The following is a 24,631-nucleotide window of genomic DNA, read 5'->3' on the forward strand; positions in this document are numbered from 1 at the left end:
CCGTTAAAGAAAATTTGGAGCCGTTCACCAAACGAACGTCCAATCAGCGTTGGCTTCGAGGCGGGTTGAGGTGTGACGCAACGAGAAGCGCGACAGTTCAGTCTGAAGAACGTGGCGGCTTCAGCCGATGAAATTAGCGTTAGCGTGGCTATCGAGCAAGTTTTATCGGAATTACAGAGTATTTCTTCACTGAAAGAAGAGCAAAACACTGCTCTGGAGGCTTTTCTCAGAGGAAAAGATGTTTTTGCTCTTCTCCCGACTGGTTTCGGCAAGAGTTTGATCTCATCAATTGGCTTGTGCCTGGCTTGTGGTTGTGTTTTTGTCGTCACTCTGTTAGTACGTCATATGCTTCATTGATCTGATTGGTTTATTTGGCCCGTCTATCACCAACATAGGCCAATCAGCTAACCAGTATTTTCGCCCCTTCCCAAAATTACTTCAACGGAAGGTTTCCAGATGGATATGCGGAGCAAATCCATCTGGCGGAGTCAGGTTAATAGACAGGTATAGAACACTGCAGGCTAACAAAGAAGCCAAACAACCCCCATTGTAAAGGGGGTCGTCTGTTTCTATTTGCATGTTTCCTGAGTAAAAACAAGGCTTTGTTGGGCTGAAGTACAGTTTTCCACTTTATCTATAAAATGTGGTGTAAGTCATATCTGTAAAAAACAAGTTTACAATCCGTCAGCGGTGATGAATCAAAGTAATATAACCTAAAACATCCTGAGGTAAAATAATCACACAAAAAAAATATTTTAAGAATTGAAAATAACAATGAAACTAAAACATTATGTCATGAAATCTGCATTAAACATTTTTTAAATGGTTCTAACAAATAACAGAATGGCTTTAAAGTAAAATGAAGCTTCTGGATTTAGTCGCTTTGAAGTAGAAGCTCAAAAACATTCCCTTTGTCTCTACAGTCATTTTAAAACATTAAAGAGACAACACGTGGTGCTGATTCCACTTTTCAGATATCCCACATTACTGGTCCAGCCATTTCAAAAAAGTTAAAAATCAATCCACTGGACTTTGTTTCCAAGTTTGAAGACGTTTCTCTTCCATCCAGGATAATTAGGATAATTAGTCCAGATCTTTTTTCCTCAATAGTTTCAGAAAATTGTTTTCCTTTTTGTTTAATTCTGTCTATGTCTCTGTATAAAGCCTGGAACTCAATGCTATTTCTGAGAATTTTGAATTGAACAATCTCCCTGAATGGGAAGTGAAACGTCTTCAAACTTGGAAACAAAGTCTAGTGGATTGTTTTTTAACCTTTCTGGAATGACTATGACCTGGATGACAGAATCTTGACCAGCGTTATGGTTCAGCCATTAAATGTCAGTCTAAGAAACAATATAAAAACAAGGCGATCGACTCTACCCCCCACCACCACCACCACGTAAACCTTCCAAATATTCGTAAATAATAAAAATTGTTGAGTGTTATGCAGAAACTATATAATAATTTTCCCCCAATACGTGCTTATAATGTAACAGTTTATTTGAGCCGCATAGGAACATGTGGAACATGCAATTATGGATCAGAAAAAATTAAAGATTGGGCCGGAACATTGCTCTCTCCTAAGGTTTTTGGAAATGTTTTTTAGAGTTAATCAATGCTTGATGAAGGGTTACACATCCACAGGTCTTCTGAGAACTTCCTCCGGTTTGGTTATTAACGTCTGTTGCTCGCAGTGGAACATCCTGGTCTTGAGGAAATTTGAAGATGATGTCATGTCAGCATTCAGTGACACTCATGCAAGCACACCTGCTGTTACAGCTCTGGCTGCAACGCAAACAACCCAGGATCTCCACGGCTGTAAGTACCGTGTCAGGGTCATGCCCCTAATCTGTCCAGCCAGGATGATCATGTTTAGAACCCAAGTTTAGCAATATGCATTATTAATGTGGGACCGAATCTGCATGAGGAAAGGATGACATTCAGCTGAAACTTCTGGGCTGATTGGGCAACACTCAGTGACTGCCTAAAAAACTTTGGTTTTTGCCAATCGCAGTAAGCAATGGAAGGAATTAAAACTTGTGCTTTTACGCTCTTGTTGTTGACGGCAGCAGCTACAGGTACGTCCTCCTTCACTGCCATGTTTATTTTGGTTTGGCTGTGGGCGATCTTCCCGTTCCCCTGGTTATGTGTCCCGCCTTAAACCCTACGCGTCATGTTTTGGATTTGAAAATACGGGTAAGTACATCTGCTGCGAGCCGTCTGACTATCCCAGTCAAGCTCCAGTATCTATTATATTTTAAACTTTTGAAATGAAAGGATTTCTTCAAAGTCCTGAAAAGCTCCTAAAGCCGGGCATACACTTTTCGATTTTTTGCGTCGTTGCAAGCAGCTGCAGCTCACACTGTACGGCGAAACCCTGCGCATTCGCCGTACAGTGTGAGCTCACAGCTCCAGATGTCTGTCCGACCCGACGTTCTGATGCGATCTACCTGCTCACACTCTACGTCTAAAAACCAGGTGGGACTCAGCTCCACAGTGAGATGGCGCTACTCGGACTCATCTATCCAGAAGCCAAACGAGTAGCAGAGGAACATGAAGCTCACTAGAGTGAAACAGGCAATTTGTGTAATTTCGTGCTGAAAGCGCTAAAGAGAAAAGGAGACGACGTATTTGGACAAAAACATGGCTGAGAAAACATGGCTACTACGGTCTGTCTGTTTTACAGAAAGAACTCCATTTCACTCATTGCCCCCCCGCCATGCTGCTGGGTTTTCCTCTGAGAGGAAGAAGAAGAATCCTTGTTTGCGTACTGAGCGATTTGCCAAAGTCGCCTTATGACGGCCGACTGAATTTCAAACATGTTTGATTTTCTCCCGACCTTACGATTCCTGATGGGGAGGTGGTCGTTAGAGGCTGATCGCCCCTCGTTACCCCCCGTACAGCTACACCACGCACCATCAGACTGAACATCAGCCCGATCGGAAAATTCTTGTACGACTGGAAAGTCGCCCCGAAAAGGGCAAAAAAATCACGCAGTGTACGCCCGGCTAAAGACGCTGCTGAAAGTAAAGTAAAGTAAAGTAAGTTATCGTGGGTGTTTCTTATCCGGTGTTTTATCTTTAGGGCAACTGCTTCACTTTTATACTCATTGATCAGCTTTGTCCAAAGTTGATCTGTTTTTACTCTGGCCTTTTTGAAATGTAAAAGAAACTTCTCCCGTCGGCTGCTAGCTCCAGGGGGACGACTGGCTAAGGATTCCTGCTTCGGCACCACCCAACCCCTCCATTCACATACACCCCGACACCAGCCAGTGGTTTAATCTAACAAATATGTCTCTCATCTTATCTATGTATTTTATTTTCTCTGTCTGCTAAACCAATTCTTGAAAATGTTTTTTCTGATGAATCTGGACCAATTCTTTCCTTCGCCAGTTTGACTTGAGGAAGGTCAAATGGTAACCAGCAGCACACACTGTAACAACTAGATAACCAGTATTATTGTAGTTCATGGCTATGTGGAGTGTTTTCCAGATCGATCTGACGTCTTTAGGTCAAACTGCATTCCCACGGGTCATCTCAGCAACCCTCAACCGCAGGATCTGGATCTCCAGGTTGAGCTTCTCCCGCTCCAAAAGCAGATTTCCTCTCCTCAGCTCCGTTAGATCCCCGTCTTCAGCCATCACAACACCTTTCATCGCATCGATCAGGCCTGCAGAGGAAGTAGAAGCGGGATATAATCACAGGGAGGTATCCGTATGGGGAAGTGAAATTGATTTGTTAAATATAATTACACTCTTAGCTCCTTTCTTCCAGCAAAAACAAAAAAAGCAGCCAGCAGAATTACCTAAGGAAAAATGTTTACAAGCTTTAACCCAGGATTTAAGACTGCAATAGGGATGCTTTTAAAATCAATTTGTTAATTTCTGCAATACTTGTTTTTGTTCATTTTTAACGTAATGAAAGTTGGACAAAGTTAACTAACTAAATGCACTGCCAAACTGTAAATATAATTAAGTAAATTCTTTCTCAAATAAGTGTATTTTCCCTTAATGGGAGCAGCAATAAAATACAATCTGTTTAAAATAGTATATATATATATATATATATATATTTTAAGTGTATAATATCCAATAATCATGTTCTAAGGGCAAAAATCCTTCTTCTACTGGCAGATGATTTTATTATTTAGCTTCTCACATTTTTAACTAGTTTTAAACTGTTTTTGAAGCAAGTTTTGGAAGAAGCTGCAATCCTGATCCTCGTTCATCCAATCAATAGGCTTGTTTTACATGCTTAAATCATCTCTTTAATATCAAACATGTTGCACTGCAAAAAAGATCTAGAAATAAGTCAAAATGTCTTAAATTAAGAGTGTCTACCATTAATTTGAGTAGGTAAACAAGATGATTCGCCAATGGAATGAGGATTTTGACTCAGTTAAGATAATTAGATAATATAGACTTAAAATAAGACAATAAAATAGTTTTTTTCTTATTTTAAATATAAATTATCTTGTTCCAAGTGTCTCAACTACCTGATTCAAGAAAAATGGACTTATCTAGATTTTTATTTTTTATTTTTCCAGTGTGTTTCATGGCACTCCGCTCCTGCCTTTGATATTGGCCAGCTTAACTGGATTTTAACCATCTTATTATTATATTAATTTCAGTATTTGTACCCAAAATAGCAGTTTTATTAAAATGCTTTTGTAGCAAACAGTTCCAGGTTAAGCTCCTCCTTTATGGAAGAAAAACAGTCTCATTGGAATCTGCCTTTTTTTTTTTAACTGAGTTTTAAACACTAAATTTCTTTAACAACGAATTTTAAACACTGAATTTTTTTAGACATTGAATTCCTTACACTCAATTTTTATCTGGTAAAAATTCAGCTGCAAAAAAAATCAGCTGCAAAAAAATTCAGCTATAATAGATAACTATTATAATCATCATAATCATATAATTATTTCTTTTTTAATTGATTTTTTTTAATTCATTACTTTGATTTTTAAATGTTATTGTTATTATTGAATAATAAATGTTGATGTAAAATATTTTAATATGATTTTATTTATTGACTGGCGACCTTTCAAGCGTGTCAGAAAATGGATGGATATTATTTATTAAAATTATTATTAGAGCTGTTTATATGATCATTATTAAATAATTAAATTGTGTTGTTTAAGTAATGCATTATTAATTTTGATTATGATTATTTTTAAACCTATTTTAATTTTCACTATTTCTGTTTTTGTTCTTTTTTATTATTATAATTTAAGAATATGTCATTTTAAAGTCATGTTAATAATATTTTTTCTTATCTCACATTATCTATTTTAACGATCTCTTTAATTATCATCATTATTATAGCTTACCATCATCATCATCATCTGTTTTTTCAGGCAGACCCCTCAGCTCCACCTCCACAGGATAATGGTCGCTCACTTTCAGAGCCTTAAACAAGGAAAAGTGAAACATTATTATAATGATTATTGAAACTGTTGAATATCTAAATATTCTGCTAAAGAAATCTAAAACAATTAGTAAATTATTTAATTGCTTAAAAATAACAGCAGACAAACAGTAACTGGTTCTTAGCTAAATGCTAATCCTGATGTCATAAATGAGAATAAACGCTCTGAGTGATTCTTCTGTTTCCTGCTGATGAATATAAACAGTTTTCCATGAACCAAATCAGAGAATTTACCGGAAGCTTCACAGAAACTAGTGAAAATGACTCCACACCTGTTCTTCAGAGAGATTATAAGCCTTTTGGAAGTTGAAGGGTTTAGCAGATTGTGGAACAACAGCCTGAAGCATGTCGTCTCCGTAGACGACGATCCTGAAAGAGGGAAGACGAAGAATTAATCCAGCAAACAGCAGAGGCTCACGGATGAAAGGAGTAAACTAAACATTCTGCATCGGTTTTATAAACCAAACCTTTTGGATCAATGTTGGGTTTGCAGGTTTTTCTAAGATGGCTGGTTGAAGCCTACCTATCATATGTGTGTGCGTTCCCGCTGCTCGCTGTGGTGTCCACATCGTCTCCGATCAGCCAGTGGAAGTTCTTGTCGCTACGGATCCGGATAGTTTTCATTTCCTTTTTTGTGAGGTATGAGCCGTCGGCATTAAAGTCTCCCAGGATCATCACGTTCTGTGGCAGAGACGCAGGAAACCATAAAGAGTCTTATTTACAGTGAAGGGGAGAGGAAATTAAGCCCTCCATCGTAATAATACAGTAGCAGCAATTCAAACTGGCCCTTCCCAGTCAACCCCCAGCTGAATGGTCAAGGACCAGCCAAGAAAAGCAGGGACATTTTGAAAGGCTACTATTGTAAATCAGGCTTCTGGAAGCAGCCAAAAGTCTTTTTATGTATCAAATGGGGTGAATGAAAATATTGGCGCCTAAACTGCATTTAAATCCAAAAACATTTAAAAGAAAAAAGCAGAATAAAGAGACCAGTATTACTTCTGTCAAACTGAATTGGAATATAAACATGACTATCTATCGTTAAAGTTGTAGGGAAGCGGCTGTTCCAACCGTTGCATTTCCTAATTCTCCTGAGTGGTGCCCGACTTTACACGACTGAATAAAGTGAATGTGATTGGTCGATTATGAAGGGGGCGGTATTATTGTGGCGGAAGGTTCTCAAGCAAGTTTGGTTGTTGCCGGTTTGTCGGAAGCATCTTGCTAACCAGTTAGCAGCTTAGTGCTAGCAGGTTCCCAATGGGAAATTCCATTGGGACCAAGTAGCACTAAATTGGTGACTTAGAAACGACGCTGTCAAGGAAGGCTATGGACAGAGGAAACATGCAAGAGGAGGAGAGTTTAGTGTCGGAGGTCGTGCATGAGTCTCCTCCGTCATCCATTTTTTATTTAGAGGAGGAAAGCGGGGAGGAAGATGTTGTGGAAGAGGACGCCAGGGCGGCAGAAGCTTGGTTTGGTGTAGAAGGCTTCCAGCCGTACATGATTGAGCCCTTGCCTCGCAACGCTGCCAGTTCTGTTAGCTCTACGCCTGCCGAAGACACAGACGTCCATCCCCGTGAACACTGGGACGGAACTCAATGGGAAAGGAAAGGATTCTGATTTCAACCGTTGCGTATATTAGCTGCGACATATGAATCAAGATGATAAAAATGTGATTGACAGATGACCGTTGATATATTATTGGCTGAATTTAGGTGTTCAGGCTGACGTAGAACTAACTGGCCTGCATAAAATAATGAAAAAAAACAAACCTGCGATGGTCTGGCAGACCTGTCCAGGGTGGACCCCCACCTCTCGCCTGTACACAGCTGGAGCACCAGCACCCCTCTGACCGCTGACATAGGCGTGGTGGAAAATGCATGGATATAACTCCATTAATAAATAAATTATCTTTTTTTTTTTCTTTCTTGTCAATCTTTATTTTTATTTAATTCTCTTAATTTAGCTAATAAAAAGTCTCCTTAGCTGGATGCTGCTGATAGAACCAATACTGACAGCCTGATCTGTGCAGGTCTACTCTGATCAGATATCTGATTAATCAGATGGTAAATTCATCTTCAGGATGAATCTGAGCGGATCAATCAGTGCAGACCAACCCTTTCCTCTCATTATAGAAAGGAGCAGTTTTGTTTTGTTGAGTCCTTACATCAGTCCTCCACTTCTTCCTGACATGAACAAAGACGTCGTAGAGTTCGTCCAGCTCCTTTTCCGAGTCCTCTGGTTTGGTGTGAACTGGGATGATCACCAGATCTTTCAGAACTGGAAGGAGATCAGACAGATATCAAGCTTATAAACATTTTTGCATAGATAATTTTACATTTATAACCACAAGTCATCTCTCACCTGTATTTAGGCACCTGAACCGAAGGATGTACGGATCCCTGGCAAACACGTCCAGCCCCTCGGTCTTCTCATCATCGAACTGGTATGAGCCAACCAGGTCAACCAGGTCGTCCCTGCAAACACAAAAACGCACAACTTTATTTTAAAAGCTGTTTAAAAATAATAAAGCAGATCGGAGATTTAAAGGGTCACTAAAAGCAACGAGTCCGACGCTCTGAGGATACAGAAGATGCAAACAAACAGAAACAGTTAGCCTCTAAAGGCCAGAACACACTGAAAAGGCTGAGTCAGAGCTACAGAGTCTGATGAGATTAAATAAAACGTCTTTAAAAGATTTTCTGTTGTTATGTGACATATAACCCGTTCTTCTTTTCATTTTCATTTTCACAATTAGGAAAATCTACGTTTATATCATTATGGCTGATAATGCATAATAACTATTATTGTATCCTGAAATTAATTAGGAGTAAATCTGGTTTCCCAGAACATTTGATCATACTTTAACCTGGAAACTAGTCTGAGATTTTAGTGCAGCAAGGCCAGGTTTCTGTAGCAATGGTTTCTTTAAAAGCACAGAAAAAAAAAAATCTCCCAAGGAAGACAAATAAAAAAAATCTTAAATCTATCAACTAATGAAATGTTTCTAATCTTCAGTAACTATTTAATACTATATATGGAAATAACAATATAAACCATAAAATTATTTCTCTGTCTTTGTATTTATTAATATTTTTTACCTTTGGTATCATTTCTTTATTTAACAATTTAGTGATTTAGCCAAACCAACAATCAAATAATAAATCGAGAAATGTTAAAAAAAAAACACAAATTCCATCTTAGGAGAACGTCTGTTATTCAGGCTCAGATCCACTACTTTAAGCAGTTTGTGAACTAAATTAGCCTGCCAATGAATGGATGAATGAATGGATGAATGAATGAATAAACAGATGAACGAATTAATGGATGGATGAATGAATGGATGAACGAATTGGTCAATGAATGGAAGAATAAATGGATGAATCAATGGATGAATTAATGGATCATTAGATTAATGAATGGACGAATGAATGAGGGAATGAATGGGGGAATGAATGAATATACAGATGAACGAATTAATGGATGGATGAATGGATGAGGGAATAAATGGGTGAATGAATATATGGGTGAATGAATGGATGAACGAATTGGTCAATGAATGGAAGAATGAATGGATGAATCAATGGATGAGGGAATGAATGGGTGAATGAATATATGGATGAATGGGTGAATGAATATATGGATGAATGGATGGTGAATAGATGAATGAATGGATGAATTATTGATGATGAATGAACGGATGGATGAATGGATGGATGGGTGAATAAATATATAGATGAATAGATGGATGATTGAATGAATGAATGAATGTGAATAATGGATGGATGAAGGAATGGGTGAATGAATTGATGAATGGAGTCTCACCTGTACAGGAACATGAACTGCTCCTTGTAGCGTGTTCGGCCCAGGCGGGTGCTGATTTTCAGGGTGTAGTGATGTTTCCGGTTGGCCCTGAGCGGACACACAGAAATGCGTTTCTCAGTTTAAGTTTGCTCCAAAGAAAAGCCGGAACAAGAAGTTCAAGATGATAGAATTCAAATTTCCACCCTTTATTAAAAGCATTGTTGTGACCGCAGCAGTATGGAAAGTCAATGGGTATATATTTCCATCCAGTAATTTCTGTCACGGTTATCCCAGCTGCGGTGGTGAGGGGTGCTGGTGCCTATCTCCAGCTGTCTATGTGTGAGAGGCGGGGTCAACCCTGGATAGGTCTTCACCTAAAGAGGATCTAGAGAACCTAACAGTCATGTTTTTGGACTGTGGGAGGAAGCCGGAGTACCCGGAAAGAACTCACACATGCTCAGGGAGAACATGCACACTCCATGCAGTAAGCCAGGAATCGAACCCGGAGCCTTCTTGCTGCAAGGCATCTACTATGCTTAGGGTGACCAAACGTCCGTATTTCCCGGGACATATCCGTATTTCACGTCTTGTCCCGGGCGTCCCGGGTTTTTTTTAGAAAGTGAGGAAATGTCCTGATTTCACTGCGCACGACGCTCCGTGTGACGTAATCCCTGAGCCGCGTCAGTGCGGGCAGCCCTGTTCTTAATCAGAGGCTCTGTTCAAAAACCTAGGACGCATCCTCCAAGGACGCGGTCTACCTAGACTGGATCCTTCGAAGTCCTTGAAAATAAGGAGGCCGGAAGAGTTCTGTCTGTAAATTCGAACAGGTCCTCCCTTCGGCGGGTTTTACCGCCGTATGCTCTGTTGCTTAGCAACCGTGAAAGTTGACACACAAAGCAGGAAAAGAATGAATACCGAGGTTTTCAAAACTGTTTGTTTATTTATTTATTTTAAAAAAAGTTAAAGTGAACAAAGACTACACTCCCAAGAATCCAGATTGGAATAAAGGTTCCAACCACCGGGAGCAGGAACAAATAAAATCAAATGTAATGATAGAAACCTTAGTCAGTTAAATAACCTGCTGCTGTCATTCTGCACATCTCTGATGTTGCTGCTATTTTCAAACATCCATCACTATAAAAATGTCTATAGCTGCATATTGGTTATTTATTCTCCAGTTTTATATTGTTAAAACACTTTACAGAATTTTATTTTTTATATTTTAACTCTTCCCTATTATGTTATTCTTATACATTTTTCTAAGGTCCTCATTTGTGTGACCATTTTCAATAATCTTTCTGCTGCTGTAAATTTGCCCATTGTGGGACAATAAAGGGATTTTCTATTCTATTCTATAAAAGGGTTAGAAATATATAAGTAAATCTAAACAATGTATCTACAAAATATATCTGCAAAATCTCTAATATTCAACAACAAAAAATACTTAGTTAAGCATATTGTGCAAAACAACAATAAAAAAATTAAAATCCTATCAGATTTATAGTTCCCACTCTGCAGATCTATTAGAATCTGTCCTTAAATTACAGCCAAACCCATTTACACAGTAACAGATTAAAACCTTTAGATAAATCAAACATTACCGCCACATATCTGAATCAATAACAATTAAAACAACTATTTTCATTCATTTCAGACGGAACTATTCACAGAGTTGTATTATTATATTAAACTGAACTTCAAATTTTCACAATTGTTCTGCGCCAAGTAACATTTCCTCTGATCACGGAGCAAATCCCGATGATGAGACATTTGTTCTTTCAATATCACCCCCCCCCCCGCTCCAAGGTGTCCTGGTTTTCCCAAATGAAAATATGGTCACCCTAACTATGCTTTGATTTTATTCGTTTATTTTCATGTGTTAAGCTTGATCATAAAATGAGAATTTTAATTAAAATATGGGATACAATATACAAGTATATAAAATATACAAAAATGGCGCAGGCATCGCGCAGTGGAGGAGGAGTTACGTGACCAATGGTGACCATCTGTCCAAATGGTCAGTTAACTGAGTTCACTATAAAGTCTAGTAAAGTCCGTGCTCTATACAGTGATGGAGGGATTTAGGGGTTAGGATGGACGTTTGGTTGCAGGGTTGTGCTTGTGTATTATTTTTTTTAAGTGGAGAGGGTGGGGTCTTTTCAAAAATTAGCGAAAATCCTTCACTATACCTTTAATGAAGGATTTCTATGATGTCACTTCCTGGGTTGCTTAAAGTGGACCTTCCATGAAAATCACAGACTTGTCTCATGTTTCTAAGTAGGAAACGTTTGCACTCAGTGGGTGACTGAATACTTTCCCGCATTAGTTCACAGATCTGCGGATTGAGACCCCAGTTTTGGTGTGAATGTGCGCTTTTACTAACGTGTTGATTGCTTTCTTTAAAATTTCCACAGATTTCCCGCTGATGTCCACGACCTCCAGGATCACAATGATGTCATAACGGGAAATGATCTGAAAGAGACAGAGAATTTTAAAAAAACAGGCCATAGATCTGGACTAACAGCTTGATGCATTAGGAATCAGAAGTTTATTTTGTTTCAAGTTTTAGTTTTTTACCTTAACCAGAGTCTTCAGAACATCTGCGTCCGCCACTTTGCTCCGCCCAAACTTCTGAATGTTAAACGCTGCTATTTTCATGGTGCCTGAAAGCCTGGAACGAAAAGCAGGAAACATTTGTCTTTAAATAAGTTTATTGTGTCTGAACATGTACTAAACATGTAACAAACATGCGTGTGTAGCAGGTATTTGTTTAACAAAAGACATGACGTGTCAAAACTGACAGCTTTAACAATCAGTTTGCTCCAGGGAACAAAACAAGGTGCAGACGAGCTCCAAAGAAAACGAGTTTGCTCCAAAACCTTTAGTGGCAGCGCAACGGAAAAACGATTTAGAAATAAGTAAACATTTCTTCATAAATGAGATAGTTTGCCAATGGAATGAGTATTTATACTCTTAGAATGAGATAACTGGATAATATGCACTTCAAGTAACATAACGCTACTGTTTTCTTATTTTAAATCTTAGTTGTCTTGTTCTATTGGCAAAATGTCTCTTTATATCCTCAATTCAAAAACAAATGCACTGATTTTAAGAAAAAAACGACTTACCTAGATTTCAAATTTTTCCAGTGAGGAAGCAGGTTCACTGCAAAAATGACCCCTAAAAGAGAAAAAAAGTCCTTAAAATAAGTGTATTTTCTCCTAATTTGAGTGGGTAATGGGATGATCTGCCAATAGAATGAGTGTATTTACCCTTAAAATAAGATACTCAGATATTATGCAATTAAAATAAGAGACGGCAGTTGTTTTTTCTCATCTTAAAGGTAAATTGTCTAATTCATCTGGCAAGGTATGTCACTTACCTGCTCAATTCAAGAAAAAATGCAATTAATTTAAGGAAGATTTCCTCATTGAAATTTGAAAGTCGTTGTTGGATCCAGGGGCGTCCAGAAATGATTCTAACTTTAGAATTTGACATTCTCTTATTTATTTTTTATTTTTTCCTACTTTTTATTCTTTTCAAATTCCATTTTCCACATTACGCTCTCTGCACTTCTGTTGGAGGGCTTTCCTGAAGATGCATTTCTATTGATATTCTAATTGATAAAAATCCTTTGGCTAAAATGCCATCAGAATGCTGATAATATTAAGTGTGTCTCAGCCCCCCCTTCAGTGTCCACCATATTGGATCAGTCCATTTGCTGCACATGTTCAGAAAGGTCCAAGCAGACAGCAGCAAACCATTTGAAAACAAACCATGCAAAGAGCAGTGTTGCCAACTTAGCGCTTTAGTCGCTATATTTAGCCACTTTTCAGACCCCTCTAGCACTTTGATTTCTAAACAGCTCCTAGCGCCAAATCTAGAGACTTTTTTCTGCTACTGGAGACTTTGGAGACAACATCTAAAAGCAGCGAACTCTGCTCTCCAGAGCGAGTAGATTGGTAACCCCGCCTCCTGCTCTCCTCTATCTTGTCTGCTGTCATGATTCATGCAGCTATTATTTCATCCAAATGAAAAATGGAGAACAGAGAAGCAGATCATGGCTTGTCTACAGTGAAAAGAGGGACTGGGTTATTTACTTTGGCCTTTTTGGAAACACAGGAAGGAGCAATCAGCTAAGTGAGCTTAGTGCTTGGAAAAAATCTTTCATTCCTTTAGAGACAGCATGAAAAGTCAGCTGAGTACAAAACATAGAGAGGAAAACAAGAAGAAAAGGGACAAGAAGAGAGGGACACAACCTAGAACAGATAATGGATGTCTATTCTATTAACATTTCTCTATCTGTAGAATGGGGCTGTTTTATGTGTGGTCTGCTCAATTCAGGGCCCCCTGCCTGTCTTTGCCTAGGGCCCCACATTTCCTAAATCTGCCCCTGACTGGTTCTGGGACACGTTTTTTTTTTTTGGTCTTCTCCTTAAAAATTCAATAACAGTGATTTTCCAAGTAAACTGCAGACCTGCTGCTACATGCTGAATTGTGGTCTTTTGCTGAGGCTCTACCACCACCCACATAAATCAGGTCTGCAGCACCAGTCCCTCCAGTGTTTCCTCATTTACAGCAAATTCTTCTGCTTGAGAAGAAATTCACGAGCTGCAGGCAAACAAGATCTTTTAAACTTTACATTTTCCTGCAGCCTCCTAAAAGCCATAACAGGCATTTGAGTTAGTGTGAATTTATTTGATGAGTTTTTATTAAATATGAAAATTTTTTAGAATTGGTGGTTATGCTGATGAAGATTGTCAGTCATCCAGGTCAGAGTCATTCAAAAAAAGTAAAAAAAAAACAATCCACTGGACTTTTTTTTAAAGTTTAAAGACATTTTTCTTCCCATCCAGGAAGCTTTTTCCTTTCCGCCTGCTTTAGACCGACTCCCTCCTGATCCTGTTATCCACCGTGACACTCCTAATGAAAAACCTCAGCATCATCCTCTCTGCTCGTCTCCTTTCCACTTCCACTCGTTCCAACCATCCTTTAACCCCTTGAACCCTACGGACACACCGGCGGGTCCAGCTGCTACATGACCTCGTAATTTTACCAAACCCCCAGTATTGATGTAAAAAACATATTTGGCACAGTTTGGTGTCATTTATGGATAAATGTGCCAAAATGGCCTCTCCGCCTAAGAAATTTCTCACTAATACCATTCTAAAATAAATATGATTCATCTGATTGAGTCCAAATTTGGTATATTTTTACACAACATTTAGATTTAAAAGTCTGTACTACTTTTTTGTGCTATAAATAATATTTTGGTAGTGTTTTGCAATGTTTATTTCAAAGAAAATTTTGGCGAGGTTCAAAAAATGCAAAATATTTTGTATTTTGTCCCTAATATTTCAGGCAGGGTCAAAGCTACAATGGTGCTGACACCAGAAAACCATTCTATGACATCTTACCTTTACAGAGGTACCAAAAGTTTCTTCTTAAATCTAATAGCTTTGAGGCTATAAGTTATTTACTTTTGTGTGTTTTTGTCAGGCAGAAATTTATTTATACCCCCTTAGGGTGTAAGAGGTTAAGCAGGTTGGAATGAAAGGAGAAGGAATTAAACAGAAAATTAGACTTTGAAATTTGCTGATTTGGGGCATAAAAGTGTTTTAAAAGGTTGATAGTTTTATCCAGAACACACTTTTCTTTGTAAAGCAATGTAGGTTTTTATGTAAAAACTTCTTTTTTACTCTTTTCTAAAGGTTCCCAAAACAAAGATTAAATGCAAGATGTTTGGGTTGTTCAATTTTGAAGGACAACAATTCAAGTGAATAAATATCGGATCTCTGTTGTTGACATTAATTTACATGAAAGGCTTTATGTACTAACAACTTAAGTATAAAACTAAGCGTAAAAAAAAAAATTAACTCCTAATACGCCAGCAGGACTCACTGAACTAAGAGAAAATATTTGTATGCAGCCAACGAGGTACTGACATATTATATATTAAAAAAAAAGATATATAAACACGACTATGTATCTTTAATAATAAGTTTAGTGATAAGATGGAAAAATCATTCGTAATTTATAATTTAAAGGAATTTGTGCATAACTGAACTTTGAGAGGATAACTAGCTGACTAGTTTTTTTCTCTGTTTTTATTAACTGTCTTAAATCTGGGAAGGTTCAGAGGTGAGCCTGGTTCTGCTGGAGGTTTCTTCCTGTTCAAAGGGAGTTTTTCCTCTCCACTGTCGCTACAAGCATGAGTAGCATGAGGGATTGCTGAAGGGTTAATGAGTCGATGCAATCAACTGGTTTTCCTTACATAGAAAACTTTCAGTCTGACTGGATGATCTGGTGAACTGGAAAGTGATCTGAGATGACATGATGTGAATTGGAGCTATAGAAAAAAACTGGATAGAATCCAAGTTTTAGTTTCACCAGAGATCAGTCTAATATGCAGTACCTTACTTTGGATCAGAAGACTTATATTTCTGCCCTCGTTATGTCAGCTGGAGGGATGTTCGCTTAAACAGCAGTTCTGCCATCCTGAAAGAGGAACCGCTGGATTCTAGATTTCCCTCCAGAAACTGTTGGTTCTGGTTTCAGAGCCGAGCCTCCGATCGTACAGGACCGGAGTATTCTGAAGAGCCTGGATCTAATCTCCAACGCAGGCGTGAAATAAATGGAGTTTGAAAGTACTGATCAGACTGTAAGTCCAGCATACCCATAGTCAATACCTTATCCCTTTAGTTTTGTATGAAAAACAGACTTTAAAGTACCTCAATTGGCATGTATCCCTTAAGTCATGTAGAAAAAAACAATTGAATTATTACTTTTTGATGTTTTTTGAAGCGTATGGTGATCCGACCTTAAATTGTTCTTTTTGTACATGACTAAAGGCATACACGCCCTTCTAAAAATCTATTTTTCATACAAAACTAAAGTGATAAATGCAAATCTGACGTCTTGGCATGTGTATTGACTATAGGTATGCTGATCTGACAGAACACCTGTGTTTGGGTGTATCCAAGAAACGTCTCGGTTGGATGGAAGCAGAGAATTAAACCAACAACCTTTAAAAAAATTTACGAAGGGATTGGCGAACATTTATCACAGCAACAAGCTGATAGTTATGGCTCTTTCTTTGATTTTAATCTGAAGCAAAATGTAGATAACAACATTTGTTTTAGAAAACTTTCAGTTAGACAGAAACCTGTCACGTCTGAATCACAGCAGAAAGCTGATTTCATAACAACAACAAGGATGGGGTTTGTTTTCTCTGCTTCAGTCACCTTTTGTTTATTGGTTTTAGCAGCAATTCTAGTTATTTTTGTATTTGTGTGATTCTGAGAAGTTGTCCAACAGGTTTCTGCAGTGATGCGTTGATGCTGCAGCAGATAAGAGCAGGCCAAGACAAACAGACGCACTTATCTGACTGAAATCAGCTTAAACTGTAGGATCACAGTTTGGTCACAGCTACTTTTATCTCAGAAACTGCTTCCAAACAGATCAGAGATTTCCTCATGGGTATATACTGTATATAAATAAAAGATTTAAGATTTAACTGCTGTTGTAAATGATGTTTTAAATAGACTTCCTGCTGACTTCTCTGGGACCATTAGATCTGTACTGTAACACAGAAATAATGAGGTCAAGTTAAGCTTTGGAACCACAAACAGTCTTTTTCATGCAAATGATCTGCAATAGTAAAGGACCTCATTATGAGAGAGTTTATCAGAGCTGAAAGCTTTAAATTAGGGGTGAGTTTATCAGGAGCAGCAATAACGGTTGGAAATTTCCACAGGACATGCATGATGTTTAAATTCCAGTTATGCAAGAAACTTCCTGTATTTATGCAAAGAAAAAACCCAGCAAGAGACGACACGACATAGGAGCAGTGGTGGTCTCTAGTTACCCTGTTATTTCCTTCAGGGCTTTTTCCCTGTTGCCTCTTCTCATCTTACAAAGTAGGAATTAGCATGAAGGATCTTGTCCAAGGATCCACACTTTGACCTGAAATTGGCCCTGATCTCTCTATTCACCCTGTGATGGCTTTACTAAATGTCTGATCCCATATGCATTGATCACCGTCTCCCCCTAATGGTCTGGAGCTGCTTTTATTTATTTTTTCCCATTTGCAGCATAATTTACGTATTTGCAAACTTAGTGTGTTAGGATCAGTTATGCATTTTTAGTGTGTTAGTATCAATTACGTATTTGGAAACTTAGTGTGTTAGCATCAGTTTTGCATTTTTAGGGTGTTAGCATAATTTACGTATTTGCAAACTTAGTGTGTTAGCATCAGTTTTGCATTATTAGGGTGTTAGCATCATTCACGTATTTGCAAACTTAGTGTGTTAGCATCAGTTTTGCATTTTTAGGGTGTTAGCATCATTCACGTATTTGCAAACTTAGTGTGTTAGCATCAGTTATGCATTTTTAGTACGTTAGCATAATTTACGTATTTGCAAACTTAGTGTGTTAGCATCAGTTTTGCATTTTTAGTGTGTTAGCATCATCACATATTTGCAAACTTAGTGTGTTGGCATCAGTTATGCATTTTTAGTGTGTTAGCATCATTTTTGTATTTGCAATCTTAGTGTGTTAGGATCAGTAATGCATTTTTAGTGTGTTAGCATCATCACGTATTTGCAAACTTAGTGTGTTAGCATCAGTTTTGCAATTTTAGTATGTTAGCATCATTTACGTATTTGCAAACTTAGTGTGTTAGCATCAGTTATGCATTTTTAGTGTGTTAGCATCATTTACGTATTTGCAAACTTAGTGTGTTAGCATCAGTTTTGCAATTTTAGTATGTTAGCATCATTTACGTATTTGGAAACTTAGTGTGTTAGCATCAGTTTTGCATTTTTAGTGTGTTAGCATCATTTACGTATTTGGAAACTTAGTGTGTTAGCATCAGTTTGGCATTTTTAGTGTGTTAGCATCATTTATGTAATTGCAGCAGGTTTGGTGTTTGCCTTTGGCGCCATCTTTTTTTTTCTTCTCTGTTATTGCAGCTTATCTTCTTTTCAGCATTTTCCTTTGCATGCATTTTAGTATCATTTTTAGGTTGGAGGACATTTTGAATGTGCTGTAAAAACATGTATTGACACGATGCTTTAACCCCTAGTCCAGTGTAGGCAGAGGGTAGTTTAAAATGTTTAAGGCTATTTTAAAACGTTTCGGTATTGTGTGCAGCGGCATGCCGTCACAGGCTTTTTAATTCATCATCACACTGAATACTACAAAATGTAATGAAAAATTTTTAAATCAATATTGCCCATCCCTTATTTAACTATTTGTATAACGTTTTAATGTACAGGTGCTGGTCATAAAATTAGAATATCATGAAAAAGTAGATTGATTTCAGTAATTCCATTTAAAAAGTGAAACTTGTATATTATATTCATACATTACATACAAACTCATATATTTCAGATGTTTATTTTGTTTAATTTTGATGATTACAAATGACAACAAATGAAAATCTCAAATTCATCATATCAGAAAATTAGAATATTGTGAAAAGGTTCAAAATTGATGGCCCCTGGTGCCACACTCTAATCAGCTAATTAACTCAAACCACCTGCAAAAGCCTTTAAATGGTCTTTCAGTCTAGTTCTATAGGCTACACAATCATGGGGAAGACTGCTGACTTGACAGTTGTCCAAAAGACGACCATCGACACCTTGCACAAGGAGGGCAAGACACAAAAGGTCATCGCTAAAGAGGCTGGCTGTTCACAGAGCTCAGTGTCCAAGCACATTAATAGAGAGGCGAAGGGAAGGAAAAGATGTGGTCGAAAAAAGTGTACAAGCAAGAGAGATAACCGCACCCTGGAGAGGATTGTGAAACAAAACCCCTTCAAAAATGTGGGGGAGATTCACAAAGAGTGGACTGCAGCTGGAGTGAGTGCTTCAAGAACCACCACACACAGACGTATGAAAGACATGGGTTTCTGCTGCCGCATTCCTTGTGTCAAGCCACTCTTGAACCACAGACAGCGTCAGAAGCGTCTTGCCTGGGCTAAAGAGAAACAGGACTGGACTGCTGGTGAGTGGTCCAAAGTCATGTTCTCTGATGAAAGTAAATTTTGCATTTCCTTTGGAAATCAAGGTCCCAGAGTCTGGAGGAAAAGAAGAGAGGCACTTCATCCACGTTGCTTGAAGTCCAGTGTAAAGTTTCCACAGTCAGTGATGGTTTGGGGTGCCATGTCATCTGCTGGTGTTGGTCCATTGTGTTTTCTGAGGTCCAGGGTCAACGCAGCCACATACCAGGAAGTTTTAGAGCACTTCATGCTTCCTGCAGCTGACCAACTTTTTGGAGATGCAGATTTCATTTTCCAACAGGACTTGGCACCTGCACACAGTGCCAAAGCTACCAGTACCTGGTTGAAGGACCATGGTATCCCTGTTCTTAATTGGCCAGCAAACTCTCCTGACCTTAACCCCATAGAAAATCTATGGGGTATTGTGAAGAAGAAGATGCAATACACCAGACCCAACAATTCAGAAGAGCTAAAAGCCACTATTAGAGCAACCTGGGCTATCATAACACCTGAGCAGTGCCACAGACTGATCGACTCCATGCCACGCCGCATTGCTGCAGTAATACAGGCCAAAGGAGGCCCAACTAAATACTGAGTGCTGTACATGCTCATACTTTTCATGTTCATACTTTTCAGTTGGCCAACATTTCTATAAATCCTTTGTTTTTATTGGTCTTCAGTAATATTCTAATTTTCTGATATGATGAATTTGAGATTTTCATTTGTTGTCATTTGTAATCATCAAAATTAAACAAAATAAACATCTGAAATATATGAGTTTGAATGTAATGTATGAATATAATATACAAGTTTCACTTTTTAAATGGAATTACTGAAATCAATCTACTTTTTCATGATATTCTAATTTTATGACCAGCACCTGTAAAATAGCTCTTTTTACCAACTGACTTATTTTAAACCTGGTTTTCTGCTGTTTGAAAAGGCATTTTTTTTCAATTACATTTTCTTTTTAAATATTGATAAATAAAAAAGTTTATGAAATGTAACACAAAAATCACAATGTTTTTCTTACGTCTTCATTAGTTAATAAAACCTCTTCTTATATAGAGAGGCCATCTTAAATACAATCTATACATTTTTTCTTGTAAAAACTTTAACCTTTGTTTGCTGTGATGAGGTCATAAATTAGGTCAAAATAAAAATAACAGATTAAAATAAAAAAACACCATAAATTCAGAGTAGTGTTAGATGCTGAAACAGCTTTGAAACGAGCTGCTTCAGACTACGACATTAAATCTGATCATCATCACAATAAAGAGCTGAAGGACTCTTGAGTCACTACCTATGTGACGATGCATTGTGATCCCGGAAACAGCATTTCCTGTGGTGTCCCCTGCAGGAAAACACCTTTAAATTGTGAAACTGAGCCACCCCCCTCCCCACACACACACCCACCTGTGTACAGTGGAAAATTTTCAGGGAGGTACCAATGTGAAGAGATTAAAACTTGATAAGAAACGTAAAACAGTTCAGCGATGTTGTCTGCAAAAAGCTTTGCATCATTAAAACTGCAGCCTCCAATGAGAAGGTTAATTGTTTAAATGATGATTCATCTCTTTGGGGTTTGATTGTTTCCATGCAGGGGCGGATTTAGGAAATTTGGGACCCTAGGCAAAGACAGGCAGGGGTCCCTCTGAATGGAGAAGACAACACATAAAACAGCCTCATTCTACAATTAAAGAAATGTTAATAGAATAGACATCTAGGGCTGCAACTAACGATTATTTTAAAAATCGATGAATCGGCCGATTATTTTTTCGATTAATCGATGAATCGGACAAACATTTTTTTTTATATTAACCTCTTTATTCCAAAATAAACATTTTAGACAGAACAAACAAGCACACAAGTATAGGTTGCTCATTAACTGTACTGGTGCAATATGAAAAATAAATGTTTGTGTAAAAACTACGCAAACTTACATGAGAAATGTAGCTGTACATCCACAAAATATAGGGTACTTTGTTTCATAAAGCGCAAAAAAAGACATTTTTGTTTTTTAAAGCCCCTAAGGGGCTCAAACAATAGGCCCCCCCATTTCAACAAATTAGTTTTTTTTAGACTAGAAGAGTTCTGCCTTTTAAGACAGGAAAGTATAGCAGTTAAAGTTGCTACTTGAGAAAATACTGAACCATAGAGATAAAAATAGCCCTGTGATTCAAATTATAAACTGTATTTAGAATAAAAATGAGAGAACTAGGGGTGCTAAAAAACACATCCTCCAAAGACTGATATTTACATGGGAATGTGGCAGATAATTAATTGACATATTACTGATCTTGCTGGATTTTATTCTGCTTTACTTCCATAAATTGCAGGATCTTCTTTACTTTATCTTTGCCAGAAGATTTAAACTTTAAAAGCCTTGCCCTCATAATTTGCAAGTTAATTTATTTATAAAGAAAATATAAACGCTGCTTAAACAAATTTAAATGAAATTAAAAGTAAAATAAGTAGCCAACCTTATCACTGTCTGTAACCTACTAACACGGTAAGGAAAGCATCAGATGAGCTTCCTGAGAAACTAACGTAACGTTTCCCCACTTTAAAACCAAACAAACATGGTTACTCATCCTGCTGATCAGCTCTCTTCACTGCCATTGAAGGCTCCAACGTGTTTTCTTTTCAGGTGCTGCGTCATAACAGTGGTGCTTCCGTGCCATGTTCATTTGTTTTTACAAAAGTTGCATGTTACGACTTTTTTCACTTTACAAAGCGCAGGCTATTTTAATTATTGTGATCAATTTGTGCCGTCAATCCCGGCGCATGCGCGCTTCATTTGCAGTCTGGACGCTGAGGGTAAACTCCTCACTAAAATCCTGCGGCTCTGACTGCAGCGCTGAGAGGGATTCCTGTGGGAGAGGGAGAAAGGCGTTGGGATGGGGGAGGCGCCCCACGGCAGGCAAACGCCGCCAGTGACACCGTAAAAAGTCGGCAGATTTGTCGCTAGTCGCTTTTTTGAAAAATAGTCGCTGGAGGGGTCTGAAAAGTCGCTGAGTTGGCAACACTGCAACTGCGGCGCTGACTCGCTCCGCCATATTTTTTTTTCTTCCCCCGGATGACGGCGGCGGCGGATGACGCATTAATCGCGCGACACAACTAATCGATGATTAAATTCGTTGCCAGCGCTTTTAAAAGTCGATTTTTATCGATTTTATCGATTCGTTGTTGCAGCCCTATAGACATCCATTATCTGTTCTACCTTTTGTCACTCACAAAGCCAATTTTCACTTAGCTGATTGCTCCTTCCTGTGTTTCCAAAAAGGCCAAAGTAAATAACCCAGTCCTTCTTTTCACTGTAGACAAGCCATGATCTGCTTCTCTGTTCTCCATTTTTCATTTGGATGAAATAATAGCTGCATGAATCATGACAGCAGACAAGATAGAGGAGAGCAGGAGGCGGGGTTACCAATCTACTCGCTCTGGAGAGCAGAGTTCGCTGCTTTTAGATGTTGTCTCCAAAGTCTCCAGTAGCAGAAAAAAGTCTCTAGATTTGGCGCTAGGAGCTTTTTAGAAATCAAAGTGCTAGAGGGGTCTGAAAAGTGGCTAAATATAGCGACTAAAGCGCTAAGTTGGCAACACTGCCCTTTGCATGGCTTGTTTTCAAATGGTTTGCTGCTGTCTGCTTGGACCTTTCTGAACATGTGCAGCAAATGGACTGATCCAATATGGTGGACCCTGAAGGGGGGGGCTGAGACACACTTAATCTTATCAGCGTTCTGATGGCATTTTGGGCAAAGGATTTTTATCAAAAATGCAATGAATATGCACAAATAAGGAATAGTTTTTTTTTAAGTATAAATGTAAACAGAGTTTTATGACCCCCCTCCCCAGGAACTTTGGGCCTTAGGGAACTGCATAGTATTGCCTAATGGTAAATCCACCCTCCCCCTGTTTCCATGCCCCTCGGCTGGATCATATATAAACCTTTCCATACGTCTAGCGCCTAACAGAGCCTTAGCCTTCCGTCATCTGATCCTGTTTATTGTTCGTCAGTCACGCCCAGAACTTGCAAATTATTACTGACAAGCACTGGAAAAATACCCACATTCAAGCGTGAGTGGGAGAAATATGTTTGTACAAAGACTTGTAAAAAGCAACACCTTTAGGCTTTTTTTTTTTAAGTCTAATTATTATCTTTTAGCAAATTTGATATGCTCATTAAAGTTTTTTACACCTTTAAAAGTCTTTACATAACTTTTGTTCAACACTTTTTAAATCATTTATAGTTTAAACTGGTATTTCATCTTAGCGCCCGTTTATCTTGTAGTACACTGCAAAAAATAAATCAATTTTTCTTAAAATAATTGCATTTGTCTTTAATTGAGCAGATAAGAGAATCCCTTTGCCAATGGAATAAGAATATTTACATTTAAAATAAGAAAAAGACTGCAGGCTCTTCTTTTAAAATGCATAATAACCAATTATCTTATTTGATAATTGTGATATTGTGAAATATCAATGCAACGTTCATAAGCTGTATGTAACGCAATTTCGTTCTGTATGCACCCTGTGCATACAAAATGACAAATAAAGAAGTCTAAGTCTAAGTCTAAGTCTAAGTCTAAGTTTAATGGTAAAAATGCTCATTCTATTGCAAATGAAATTATTGTCCAACTCAAATTCAGGTTAAATACACTTATTTTAAGAAATGTTTTGCAGTTTTTGCAGAAAGGTCAAATCTTAGACACATTTTTACTTAAAATCCCAGCGCTTTCTTAAAATGCTCTTAGTAACGTGTGCAGCATTGATGAAACCCTGATTAGAATGAACTGAAACATCCTGACCTCATTAATTAAGACGTTTTTTAATCAGCAGACCAGTTGTTTTGCATCGACTCTAATCCAATCCACAGCTGCTGGGACTTTCAAGGCTTTTAGAGACACTTTAACTTGAAATGTTTGTATTTTGGTGGCTGTGGGAGATAAGGCTACAGTAAGTGGCCTCCCACCATCTGAGGGTCGCTGAAGACCCCTTTTCTCTTATCGGTGCCTCACACGTGTTCCTTGTTGTTTTGGTGGAAGGCTTAGATTAAATTAAAAATCATTAAAGCATCACTTTGATGTTTAAAGTGTGAAAGGTATTTAGTTTTGTGAAGGATGACCTTGTTTTCTTCAAGAAGACAACAGGAAGAGGTTTTCTCATTGTCTGAAGGCATAAAAAGCGTCTCAGTCATGCAGAGCTGAAAGGGACAAAGAAAATAAAAGAAAAGCTGCTTCTCACCTGCAGGATAATCTGCTGCTTCTAATGTGTCCAAAAATCCAAGGTTGAAAACCCCCCTCAGGTAAGACTGGCAGCTGTAGGTGTTTTAGATCTCACTACAAAGTAAGTTCTGGGTTACTACAAGAACCTAAAGAATGTTAAAGAGTGTGAAGACCAG

At 38.1% G+C, this 24,631-nt stretch overlaps 1 protein-coding gene across 3 annotated transcripts; it reads right to left on the minus strand.

Moving 5' to 3' along the window:
- Positions 1 to 605: 605 nt before the first annotated feature.
- dnase1l4.1 (deoxyribonuclease 1 like 4, tandem duplicate 1) lies at positions 606 to 24,631 on the minus strand. 3 transcript variants are annotated; one of them, XR_005280302.1, is made up of 11 exons: positions 24,475 to 24,630; positions 11,805 to 11,898; positions 11,611 to 11,699; positions 9,249 to 9,335; positions 7,788 to 7,900; positions 7,591 to 7,703; positions 5,953 to 6,110; positions 5,702 to 5,798; positions 5,332 to 5,410; positions 3,436 to 3,669; positions 606 to 2,400 (listed from the first exon to the last, which is right to left on the minus strand). XR_005280302.1 is itself a non-coding variant. In XM_038279675.1 (11 exons), exons 2-11 carry the CDS (start codon positions 11,883 to 11,885, stop codon positions 3,664 to 3,666), a joined length of 876 nt encoding a protein of 291 aa, XP_038135603.1. In that variant the 5' UTR covers positions 11,886 to 11,898; positions 24,475 to 24,631; the 3' UTR covers positions 3,526 to 3,663. The 3 variants fall into 3 exon arrangements, 2 of the variants coding, with proteins under 2 accessions (XP_038135601.1, XP_038135603.1); XM_038279675.1 differs by lacking the exon at positions 606 to 2,400 and adding an exon at positions 3,752 to 3,804 and having other exon boundaries at positions 3,526 to 3,669; positions 24,475 to 24,631; XM_038279673.1 differs by lacking the exon at positions 606 to 2,400 and having other exon boundaries at positions 3,073 to 3,669.

The sequence above is a fragment of the Cyprinodon tularosa genome, unplaced genomic scaffold (genome assembly GCF_016077235.1).
Source record: "Cyprinodon tularosa strain WSP-4 unplaced genomic scaffold, ASM1607723v1 ctg152, whole genome shotgun sequence".
Classification (NCBI taxonomy): Eukaryota; Metazoa; Chordata; class Actinopteri; order Cyprinodontiformes; family Cyprinodontidae; genus Cyprinodon; species Cyprinodon tularosa.

Excerpts from the sequence above, each read along its gene's own strand:
- dnase1l4.1 (XM_038279673.1), bottom strand. The coding sequence starts at position 11,885 with ATGAAAATAGCAGCGTTTAACATTCAGAAGTTTGGGCGGAGCAAAGTG. Across the intron at positions 6,111-7,590 it reads GGAAGAAGTGGAGGACTGAT|AACGTGATGATCCTGGGAGA; the intron begins GTAAGGACTCAA and ends TCTCTGCCACAG. Across the intron at positions 3,670-5,331 it reads AACAGATGATGATGATGATG|GCCTGATCGATGCGATGAAA; the intron begins GTAAGCTATAAT and ends CTTCCTCTGCAG.